The sequence below is a fragment of the Alosa sapidissima genome, chromosome 16 (genome assembly GCF_018492685.1).
Source record: "Alosa sapidissima isolate fAloSap1 chromosome 16, fAloSap1.pri, whole genome shotgun sequence".
Taxonomy (NCBI): domain Eukaryota; kingdom Metazoa; phylum Chordata; class Actinopteri; order Clupeiformes; family Clupeidae; genus Alosa; species Alosa sapidissima.
The window spans coordinates 24,784,187-24,797,008 of record NC_055972.1 but is presented as its reverse complement, the minus strand read 5'-3'; the positions used below and the strand labels follow the sequence as shown (position 1 = coordinate 24,797,008).

Genomic DNA, 12,822 nt, shown 5'->3' with positions numbered 1-12,822 from the left:
GTCTCAATAGAATGACAAATATTAAAACAAATACAGTAAATTCTAATGTTTTGGTGGAGTTAATGGACTGGAAAAGTGTAGATGTGGCTGAACCGATCTCTACTGGAGAGTGTTACAGTCAGACAGGGATAATACATTAATGAGATTATCACCCTACTCAACGGGATCACATCATGTAAATCCCAAAAAATATTTCTTCTAGGATTACTTAGAGATAATTACACATAAACACCTTAGCAATTGTGGGATGTCTAAACAGACTTGATAAACAAGTTGTACCTTCTGATTCTGTTGATTGAATTTTTTTATCAGCTTTCTTTTATCCCCCTCATCAAATTAAATGATGTTGAGAGGGATAGGGGATTCATCTGTATTAATCTCTGTACACCTAACTATGTTATTTTTGTACAGTTATATCTCAGCACCTTTGTCAGTCTAATTAAATATCACACATTTCTCACTTCACATCATTGCATACCTCATATATTCAAACTATTTATTGTGTAGCATTTCAGTTTTGTTCTAAGCGTTCAAATCTACTCCATTGTCACCAAATGAGCACGCGGCACCCGGCTTTCCCTATCTCAGTGACTCCATCTGTTTCATCCGTAAGACAAAAATTGGATTAGAGCTGCTCACGTTGCCATTGGCCAGCCTGTGCCCTGGCACTCCAGAGTTTGCCGGTTCGAAGAAGTGCCCATGATCTTTCATGTACGCATGGGACACATATTTCCACAGAAACTGGGTCAGTGGCATTATTTAGGCAGCTATGAATTCATTCATCACTCGCAAGGGCCCTGACTTTACCATGTCAGTGGAGATCCCAGTGAAGATCGTAAATATCCCCTGGAGGAACAACAACCTCACTACTGTGGAGACAGAGCCTCCTCTGTCAGAGCAGGCTGAGCTCTTCATTGGGGTGTACCTGATGGTCATAGGTATGTTTACTTTTCACTTCTCACAAACACATTTCTTGTGTGTGTCTTGTGTGTATATGTGCCTGTGGGTGTAGGTGTGTGTTTGCATGTTTGTGTGTGAATATAATGTGTGTGTGTTGTTTTTGTGTATGGATGATGTAATTATGGTTTTGATGATAACACAAGGTATAAATCTATTATTGCTGCCAGGCTATTTACCACTGCTATAGTTGTAAAGTTGTAAGCTGGCATGCACCCATTAACCCCTTATCAAGTCCAATTACTCAGATATAAGTACAAATAAGGACTGTATGGAAGCCAGGTAGCTAGACCACTGAATGTGCTATATAGATTAATTGACTTGACTTGACTCGACTTTAGCTGTCTGAATGTGGAGTATGAATATGTTTCATTATGTCGCACCTTTTAAATATCAATCATAGTTTTTCAAATAGTGATTTCAAACACTTGCTCTGCACCACTGACTAAGCACTATGTGCCCACTAATGTTACCAGTATATAGAGAACTACATAAAAATCACAAGGACAGCATGGACTTCCTATTATCACACACCGTCCACTGAGTGGTTGGCATGTAGATAATTGAAACAGGTTCAATGTCAGTCAGCTTTCCTGGTGAACTCAGTTGGGCACCAGACCAATAGACTGTGGCTGGCGTCCAGCTACACTTCCTCTTTGATGGCGAAGTCCTCCTGACGACAGCCTGCAATCAGTAATGTGGTTTCTAGACTATGATAGGAGTCCTTTTAGACACAAGGTGAATATCCTCACAGCACCAAAGCAGTCCTTTTGCCAGTAAAAATTATCACTGTTGCTTATGCACAATGTTTTTCTGATATCTTACTGTTGTTAAGCATAGTGTTTGTATATATTTTACAGGTTGCCTCTCCTGGTTGGGGAACTGTGTGGTTATATTTGTTTTATATAAGCAGAGGGCTTCCCTACAGCCAACAGACTATCTGACCTTCAACCTGGCAATATCTGATGCCTGCATTTCTGTGTTTGGATACTCCAGAGGAATCATAGAGATCTTCAATATCTTTCGGGATGATGGATTCATAATAAAATGGATTTGGACCTGCCAGGTATGGTTTGAACTTGGTAAACAGCTGGGTAAACAGCTTTGCATTTGGCTGTTTGGTTTTAACTTCTCATACTGATTGAAGTGCATTATGAAGAAATGAATTGGGGACATAAAGACATTTAGTGCTTTAGAAGGTAAAACTATTTTCAGATACCTCAGGGTAATTTCAGATCTAACTATTTTGATTGCTTGAATTGGCTTGTTATGTGTCGATGGCCGACATGCAATTTAGCCAAAATTCACCTTCAATGGGTTGCAAAGTGCTTATTTTAATACTAGTTATTTATGGAATGAAAGCTTGGATTTGACCAGCATTTGGACGCAATTTCCTGCAAGGATAAATGGTTACAGTGGGACTAAACTGTAGTAGCTTCAGGACATTTGTTAATAAGAGCGCTCTTTTAATCAATACAATACCCCAGTGAATGGCAGGGGTTCCGTGAATTAAGTGATTATCAGTGCTTCCATGTGGGTAGGAGGTTAATCTGTAATAAGATTATGCCAGCGGGAGTTGGCGGCCGTTGGTGGGGTAGCACGGGGGAAACTGGTCTTTACTTCACTGGCTGCAAACGTGTGAACCTGGCCCAGAGCAGGGAGATAAACTTCACATTCAATTGGGTGGCAGGACGGTCATTTCTGAGGCTTTAGAAGCTGAAGCTGTTGTGGGATTATTTCAATACCAGTTAAATGTGTGAGAAACTTGTCTAGAGGTCTGTGGCTGAAAGAACATAAAGACTGATGTACACATATTTACGTGGAGTAGCCTATGTGGAATGTCCCTTTAGGAACTACAAGAACGGAATGAAACCGGAGCTAGAGCTTTAACCTAAAAGCTTTCCATTTACACAAACAACAGCGCGTGGCCACATCTAGGGCTGAGCGTAAGAACTTAAGGATGCGGTGACATAGTTGGCACTTACCTCACGTTCCACTTGGAATTTGTAAAGCTCATTTTGTTTCGCTTGGGGCTAGTGTGAAGGGGAGCCCATGATATTGTTACAGTGTGAAAGGTGTGAGTGTGTGTATGTGTGTGTATGGAGGAGAGGCGTTGGAGAGGAAAAAAATATTGTAACAACAACAGGTTGGGTCCTTTCAATCATAGTTCTGAAGAGGTCCTCTGTATAAGTGGAAGCCGGTTTAGGGAGATAACAAGGCGAGGTGAACACATCTTTGTTCCAGACGGAGCACGTGTCATGAGCTCATCTCTCAGTCATGACAGCCTGTTCTGCAGAGGGAGGGAGTGAGCAAGCCCGAGGGAGGGAAAGATGGAGACTTTTGCCGATGTTTGACCTTAACACTCACCCACTTCGCCGGAGAGAATAGAGCAATGGAAGAACAGAAGGAGAATCGGGTGAGGAAAACGTACAAATAGAGAGGGAGGAAGAATGAGAGAGAGGGAGGGAAAGAGAGAATGAGAGAAAGAGATAAAGAAGGGTAGTAAGGAAGGTGTGTGGGAAAAGTGACAGAGGCCTGTAGGGGGAGGCGGAGAAGAAAGAGAGGTGACAGCAGTACAGAGAGATTAAAGGTTCTGTTGTGAAAGGTGGCAAAGTGAGGGAACTAAAATGAGAGGGAGAGAGAAAGAGAGAGAAATATGAAATGAAGTCGATGAGTGAAAGAGGTAGAGAGGTAAGGAGAGCGAGGGAGTGAGACAAGCATGTGAGAAGCATTAGCAGATTACTGCATCAGCGTGACGGGACACGAACAGGTACATGTTGGGGGCATGGGGGGTGAAGGGGAGGTGGTGGTTGGAGCGGTCTGCACAGTCCTGGAATTCCGTTCACGTCTTCATGGGCCCTGATTGGGCAGAAAGGACTGGAGCCCTGGGAACGTCGGGAGAGTAGTCATGGCCTCACAGAGGGTTCAGGCATGGCAAGAGTTTGAGGAGCGGGTTTCAGGGGTGATAGATGACCTGGGTGCCTACTGCACTCTGTCATGTAAATTGGGATAACCTCATTCCACTTCACTTCCTGAGATAGCTGCTCACTTGTGAAAAGATCTGGCTCTAATAGGTTCAGGGCAGTATCCATTGCAATGTCAATGGTTACCAGGGGTGTGAGATCTCGAAAATGTTTTTACTGGACAGGGTTTGACCCTCTGCTCTAAATGAGGGTTCAGAACGAGAGTAAGGACCAGGGAAACTTGATGATAAATTATCCACATGTACTACATACTCAGCAATGCTTCAGGAAGAATATATTGTGGGAAAATTGTTCCTAAAGTTGGAATTAATGGGAAACATAAACATAATGGAGAATAGTGTCAATGTACCTGAAAACTCACTGGCACCAGACCATTCTCAATTGAGAGTGGGTCTGGAAAAGGTTCATTGACGAACTTTCAGCAGGGGCGTAACTAGCAGTGAAATTAAACTTAAATCGGTGCTTTCAACTCTTCAGAAGTACAGTATAACAATCTTGTAAACGAAGGTTTTAAATGCAGTTGTTCACTCAGTTCAAAAGAAATACATGTCCATGCCAGATTAGGGCTGATCTTGATCAGTGATCTTGGGCCTGATTAGTAACAACAATGAACAGTTCTACTTGGATCAGGTTGATGAGGTGACACAGGGGTGTCAATTTAACAGCTTGACACTGAATATCAATAAAACCAAGGAAATGGTAGTGGATTACAGAAGGCAACAGCAGAACTACAGTTACACCCCACTAATGATCAGCGGGCAACCTGTAGAGAGAGTCACAAGTTTTAAATACCTTGGTGTCCACATTACTGAAGACTTAACATGGACTGTTAACACTCAATATGTTCTGAAGAAGTCCAGACAACGACTCTACTTCCTTCGTCAGCTAAGGAAATTCAAAGTTTCTACATCCATCATGAAGGCCTTCTACACTTCAGCGGTTGAGAGTGTTCTAACTGGTAGCATCATCACCTGGTATGGGAACTCCACAGTTAGAGATTGTAGTACTCTGCAGAGAGTAGTGCGCTCAGCTGAACATACTATAAGAACTCAACTACCTGCTCTACAAGATATCTATTCCAGAGGAGTACTCCTAAGAGACCAAAAGATTCTGAAGGACTCTTCTCATCCTAACAATGGATTATTCCTACCGCTGAAATCAAGAAGACGCCTATGTAGTCACAAAGCCAGAACTGAGAGACTCAGGAGAAGTTTTTATCCCCAGGCCATCCGAACTCTGAACTCACACTATACTGACTTTGCACACATTCACTCCTCAGCACTCATGACCCCCCCCCCCACACACACACACCTACAAGACTTTTAGCACTTTTACATCCTTCTCCCTATGCTACAGACCTTTTATTTATTTTCTTATTTCATCACACGTCAAAACACACACACACACACACACACACACATATCTGACTTTCTCCAACTTTTGCACATCTCCATAGAACTTTTTATTTATTATTTTTGATTTCTCCTCCATCTACCCATGTCCTTGATTGCCTAGCCTTTCTGCCCACCCCACCCCCTTCCCCAACACACACACAAAAAACACACACACTTACATCATCACTGTCATCACCTCACATACATACAGCACACTGCTTGCTACAGTAAGCCTCCTCTACATACTTGCTGCACACTGCCCACCCCTCCCTACATACACAGCACATTGTCTTCAGGATCTTCTCCAACACACATCCTCTACATACTTACAGCACACTGCCCCCACCTACCCACACACACACACACAGTCACTGCTCCACTCCCCTCCCGCCCACACACACGTCTTCACTGTCATCACTCACATACATCATACATACAGTACTCTGCTTGCAATAGTAAGTCCCTTTACCATACTTGCAGTACACTGCCCCCCCCTCTCCCCTACATACACAGCACATTATTTCATCAGGAAGCTTCTCCAACACACATCCCCAACATACTTACAGCACACTGCCCCCCCCCCCATTGCCAATACACAGCACATTGTCTCATGAGGAAGCTTCTCCAACACACATATTGCACACTGCCCTCTCCCCACATACACAGCACACTATCCCATCTCCCCTGTCATCCCCCCAACACACACCAAGACCCCTGGCAGTTGGGTTAGCCCCTTGAGCCGTGGATCTGCCCAAGGTTTCTTCCTTAAGGGAGTTTTTCCTTGCCCCTGTTGCTCTTGGGTGCTCCTTGTTGGTGCCCCCCCCCCCCCCCATTCCAATCCTCCCCCACCTTTCTTATGCAGCCCTTGCCACTTAATCTACTAACCCCCCCCCCCCCCCCCCCCCCTAAATGCACAAATAGGCCAGACATAATTTCACTGCATTTCTTACTTCCAGTAACTATATGCATGTGACAATAAACATCCTTGTATCCTTGTATCCTTGTATCCTTGATTAGCATTTGTATTTGCGTGCCCGTGTTTTCGGAATGTTGGAAATGGGTTTCAATGGCCTCTTGGCCAGATGGACCTGCAGAGCAAATCCCAAATTTGCTGAAGGTTTGTATGGGTATTCCCAGGCTAGAAAACTAATTTATCAACAATGAAAATGTATTGTGTTGCTCTCTTTCCTGCTTGACCTGTTGCAGATCTCTTTCCTGAGTCTTGGAATGTTGATACCAATAAACTGAATGAACATTCGGAAATAGTTAAGGACCCATATTCACATTTTGATCAACTTTTGACTTTAACTTTGGAGTTAACCATCCTAAATCTCTCTACCCATGCATCTAAGAGTCATTTCCATATGCTAACTTTGTTGTACCAGATGGAGTTTGTTTATATCTGCATTCTTCTTACACTGATGTAAAGCAATTACGTCCTAGCAAAGGGCTAGCACTTATGGTTTGTATACAGAACGTAATTCTGACCAGAACTGTACCTTAATTAACACTTTCCTCTAGGATGTGTTATTAACCCCATCATTATCTACAGTAGAGTTGTACTGACTGAGCTTTTTAATTAAGAAGCTGTGCCACTGATGCATTTAAAAAAATAGGCCTATAGCCTCGGCACACCGGTTGAGAACCACTGGTATACAGAACTTAATTCTAAACAGAGCTGTACCTAAGTTAACACTTTCCTCTAGGACATGTTATTAACCCCATCATTACTGAGAGTTGTGTGAGACCCAGCGATGATGGACAAGAATGTAGCAGAGGGCCTAGTGAAAGCCTTGAGGGCCTGACTGAGATACTATCTGACACAGACAAAAGCAAACAACAATCAAGCTAACTAAATTAATGCCAAAGAGATCAAAGCACTCGGGCGGCCAGCCTTGTGTGACAGTAATCTAGCCCCAGGTGATAGACAGTCTGGAGCTGGCGGCACTGCACAGATGGCAGATGCAATTTGAGACTCAAACATCCTGCTGATCTTTGCGCTGTCTTTTTTCTCCTCCTCTCTTTTTCTCCTCTTCTCCACATCCTCCCCAATTCTTTCTTTCCTCCCTCAGGTGGATGGTTTCTTCACGCTGCTCTTTGGCCTTGCCAGCATCAACACCTTGACAGTCATCAGCGCCACCAGATACATCAAAGGCTGCCATCCCAACAGAGGTAGGTCTGATAGGTAACCAACTTCTGGTTCAGGCAATAGTCATCTCACGACTCGACTACTGCAACGCCCTCCTGACAGGTCTCCCAGCCTGCGCAGTGAAACCCCTTCAGATGACCCAGAACGTGGCGGCGCGCCTGGTCTACAACCAACCCAAAAGGGCACATGTTACCCCGCTGCTCATCCAGCTACACTGGCTACCTATGGCGGCCCGCATCAAATTCAAGGCTCTAACACTTGCCTACAAAGTAGTCTCCGGTTCTGCTCCCGCCTACTTGAATGCCCTCATACAGACATACGATACCTTTAGACCGCTGCGCTCCTCAGACGAACGACGTATAGCTCTATCACCGGTACACTCAGGCCAATCCAAACTTTTCTCATCTGTTGTTCCTTGTTGGTGGAACACACTGCCAGTTCCTACAAGGGCAGGGACATCCCTCTCCATTTTCAAAAAACTCCTGAAGACCCAGCTCTTTAGAGAACATCTCCTCTCATAGCACCACTTACAACAAGTCTTGCTGATCCTAGCACTTACCAGCCGTCTTGAACTGACCCGTAACTGTTAAAAACAGCACTGATTCTCTGAACTCACTGATGCACTTATTATTACTGTACTCTACTGTTTTTAAATTGTCCTAAAATGGTTGAAAATTGCTTTAAAACTTAAAATGTTTACCATGTTGTTAGTCGCTTTGGTTAAAAATGTGTCAGCCAAATGTAATGTAATGTAATGATAGGTGCACAATAACCAGACACATCCAAGGATTAAAATGATATGTTGTAGCTCAAACAGTCCATGCATGAATACGCCTTGGAAATGATATCTCCATAGCAAATGTGATAATGAATGCAATTGCTTAAATAGGGTGTATCTTAAAGGAACACGCCACCCAATGTCAGTTAATATATGTTCTTATGTTAACTTTCACAAGTTGAGTCATACCTCTCCTGTGTCGGTACGTGCACTCAAACGCTCTGGTGCGCGGCGCGAATGTGTTAGCATGTTGCTATGCTAGCGGGCTCAGACGTAGCCATAGAGGGAGGAAGATAGCAGTAATCTAAAACATCCACGTTTTCCCTACTTAAATACAGTTGCACGAGTAGTTCATAAAAATGTGTAAGGTCACACAACATGAAACGTGGCGATTTTCCAAGCGAATAAACAGGAGAACTACAATGTGTGGCGCAATAGCACTTGGGAGTACTTCGACCTTGCATAGTAATATTAATTAACACCTAATTCCCTTTAATAGGCAGATGAAATACAGAGTTTGCATGTGTGCATGGCTGTGTGTAAATGTGTGGGTTTGGGTTTCTTTCCACTACCTGTTGATTCCTGTCTGACTGCTGTTTACATTACACTGTTGCCATGGAAAAGTCTTACAGTAGTATTCATTCACTAATTAGGCTTAGAGTTGAGAATGGAGAGAAAGGCAGAGACATACTGCAATACAAACATTCAGTCACAAAAATGCATGGAATCATCAAACTGAAGGGCACAGGAGGCATGCTGAAGCAATATAGACATGATCTGCATTGAACTCATTTTATTTATGTTGCTCTGACCTCAGTTAGATATTATATTATATTTCAATTGGGCCCATACACTTTTATTCACATCTTGCAAAGGTGACAAATCATGTATTGCGCGTCTGTGCTTCCCAAAATTGATTTTTTCCTTCACCCAGAGCATAAACTTGCATGCGCTCTGTTAACAGAGGGCCTTTTCACTGATCACCACTTCCTGGCCCAGCCGAGAAAGAAGCCCATTGTTCGTAAAATGCCACAATTTGACATTCATAACTTCAACAAGAGAATGGCACACTTAAGGTTTCCCCTCATTTGTTTTGCACCACATTTGCACGGCGATAATGTTTACAGAGATATAAGCCTCAAGCAGGCGTGAAACCGCTTGGGCAATTTATACTCACACACCCAATTCAGTGGAGTAGCACCATGTCCAGTACAGTAGTCCTATTCAACTTGTAGAGCTGTGCAAAAAAGTGCACAATGTTTTCTCAAATATGATATGAAATAAAACTTATTGAGAGCATAAGGATATGACAACAAATGCAGTCCAGGCTAGGTTTAATTTGCTGACCCTGTTAAATGTATGGTTGCTGACCTTTTGTTTCCCTTGAATAACATTAGATTTGTATGTGAAACACTTCAAAGACATAACAGTGTTATGTAAGACTACTGAAGATGCCATGTAGGCCCCTATTCAGATTAAATGACTCATATTGGGAAAATTCAATGCATCAACAACTATTTCACAATCAAACCTACCCAGACTAAGGCCTGAGTATCAGGATTAGGACTGAGGAAGTGAACCTGACCCAGGAGTTGCCTGTTTCTTTTCTGCCTTCACAGCATACTGTATAAGGACCAGCACCATACATGTCTCTCTGATGTGCATCTGGGCTGGAGCCTTCTTCTGGGCTATGGTGCCTCTCATTGGCTGGGGCAGCTACAAAGGTGGGAAAAGTCAAGTTTTTTTTCTTTGCCTTTGTTGCCTGACTTGTGACCAGTTATGGCAAACATGTATTTGTCAAACAAGGGCTTCTGCAGAAAAGAAAGATTATACCTGCTCACACTACATTCTCCATGAGGCCTGATGTCTACTGTATTTAAGTACACTCAATATAGTCTGAATTATTTCTATAAAGCTTACAAGCTAAAGCATAATTGACAAGACCAACAGTTCTAGGCAAACCAAAGATTTTGGGAATAATGGGATAAAGATAGGGAAGTGCCGCACACTCTGGCTCCATATGAAAAGTTGTATTAGGTAATGACATTTTGGCCTATAGGGCCTTCATCAGATCATACCTATAGACCCTATAAGCCGAAACATCATTACCTAATAAACCTTTTCATACAGTATGGAGCCAGAGTGTGCGGCACTTTCCTATATCATTGAACTTTTTACCAGTGGCCAGTACCTCATAAAAGAATCTTTGGTGTGTGTTATATGCACTTTTCATAAACCAAGGATTTTTGACATGAGGAACTCATCTCCTCTGAAATGTTCTCCCCAGACCATGGCTATGGCACTTGTGAGATTGACTGGAACAAGGCCAACTACTCCACCATCTACAAGTCTTACATCATCTCCATCCTCTTCTCCTGCTTCTTGGTGCCGGTGCTGATCATGCTCTTCTCCTACGTGTCCATTATCACTATGGTGAAGACCAGCAACACCATGACCGCCGATGGCTTCATCACCGAACGCATCCGGAAGGTGGAGAGAGACGTCACCAGGGTGAGTTGAAGCCGCTGTCTGCCCTTTGTTGTAAGGGTAAAATAAATCCATCTTATTCAAGTCTTGAATCATCTTAACACAGCACAAGGTTTAGACGTGCCATGACATGTCCTCCAAATCCTTTCATGAGTCATTATGTCTATGTAAATATTCATTGTACCAAATCAACAGCTTTCAAAAATGTGGGTGTTTCCTCTTTATTTAACCAAGAAGTCATTGAGATGCTATGGCAGTCCTGTCCTTAAAAGCTGTCATGGCATCAAATATTTTCAATGAAGCCATTGAAATCACTGATAATAATCATCACATGGCACTGTTGAGACTTTGAAACTTACTGTCATGACAATTTATCTCAGGAAGTTAAATGTTTATGACACAGTTGTGCCAGTTATTCTCGCCTTATCTTTTGGCACTGCTAGTCATCAATAACCATTTACTCTTCCTTGGCAAAGAGGTCTGACAGTGAAGGAGGAATTACGTCAACATAAATAACAGACTCCCACAGCAGACACCAGACAGGAGTGGCAGAGTTGTCTTCCACATGCAAACGAATAAAGTGAGGAGCCTCAAACAGAGCATTTAAGAAACAGACCGCACTAATCCAAGTGTTAAATGCAGACTGCCTGATTGCTTGTAAAATGGTCTCACAATACTCATTTGGAATTTGAGTAAGGGTTATTATATGGCGACAACAATGAATGTCTCTGAGAAAATGGCTTTGGTGATTGTTGGTGTCTGCCCATACTGTACGTCAATGGGACATCTGGACATTTAAGTAAATCATTAAATTGACTTTAATGTCCTTTCCTTCACCATTGCCTCTATCAGGGATTCTGTATATTATAGTGTTATAAAATGTAATACCCTGTAAAGTAAATAATATCAAAATACTCTTTCTTTTAGGTCTCAATTGTCATTTGCACTGCCTTCATTATGGCCTGGACACCCTATGCCACGGTGTCTTTGTGGTCAGCCTGGGGCTACCATGTGCCAAACATCACTAGCATCCTCACCCGCATGTTTGCCAAGTCCGCCAGCTTCTACAACCCGCTCATCTACTTCGGCATGAGTGCCAAGTTCCGCAGGGACGTACGCGCCTTGCTGCCATGCACCCGCGAGAACAAGGACGTGGTGCGTCTGCGCAGCTTCAACAACCTCTGGCCCAAGGATGGCGCCGCCAATGCCATCCCCACCGCCACCGCAGGCCAATTCTACTACCACCAGGGGGAGACAAAGTATACTGTGGGGCAACTGCTGGACATTGAACTGCCCACAAGGTTCCTGGACCCCCAGCACACACCCCCACCTGTCAGCCGGGAAATAAACTGTGTACTCCCTCCTGCCACATTTGAAACTGCAGAGTATGAAATCGATCGACTCTAAGCACCAAGGGGTTTCCCTGTTTAGTTTTTTTTCTGTGTTGTTTTTTTAAGAGGTGATACATTGCTTAATCTGTGTGTATTTATTTGGACTGTGCACTGTGTATAATATGGACTTGCTGCTGTCAATAAAATATCTCTCTGTTGTACTACAAGTAAGTGAAACTGCAACTTCTCTGCAGCCAAATGAAAGCCCTTCAAAAAAAGCCTGCTTCTACTCAGTCAAACCAGCAAATTACAAGAGCCACTGATCACTGATCCTCTGTTCAAATGGGCATCCTGTGTTGATGTCTCCATACTGGCTGGTTGTTTTATGAGTGTCTCTGAACAGGCATTCTGATCATATCTTCTGAGTTCCGAGCATTCTCTTCCAGTTGCGAGCATCAGAACACACCAGAGCACCCCACATAAACTGATCACCAGATCAACTAGTAGATTCAATCGGAAAACTATGAGCGCAGCAGTCCACTTCTAAGCATATTACTTAAGGCACAGTCTGAAACAAAGTATCGCCAACAGTTAATTGAACTGAACATACAATTCACAGACTGAGTTCATAATTAATGCTTCGTTAAAATAGTAACTGCTCCCAGGATAATAGCCTAATATATCCCTAACTTGCTGCCCACTCTGTCTTGCTGAGCCATAATCGTTCCACTGTGTGCCAGTA

General features: G+C 43.2%; 1 protein-coding gene across 2 annotated transcripts; it reads left to right on the top strand.

Annotated features, from left to right (window-relative positions):
- The first annotated feature begins 808 nt into the window (after positions 1-808).
- LOC121685387 (opsin-5-like) lies at positions 809-12,236 on the top strand. Of its 2 annotated transcripts, XM_042065885.1 has the most exons (6): positions 809-938; positions 1,818-2,023; positions 7,408-7,507; positions 9,882-9,986; positions 10,550-10,773; positions 11,677-12,236. In XM_042065885.1, the coding sequence occupies exons 1-6, from the start codon at positions 809-811 to the stop codon at positions 12,154-12,156; spliced, it is 1,245 nt and encodes a 414-aa protein (XP_041921819.1). In that variant the 3' UTR covers positions 12,157-12,236. The 2 variants fall into 2 exon arrangements, with proteins under 2 accessions (XP_041921819.1, XP_041921820.1); XM_042065886.1 differs by lacking the exons at positions 809-938; positions 1,818-2,023 and adding an exon at positions 3,294-3,373.
- The last annotated feature ends 586 nt before the right edge of the window (positions 12,237-12,822 follow it).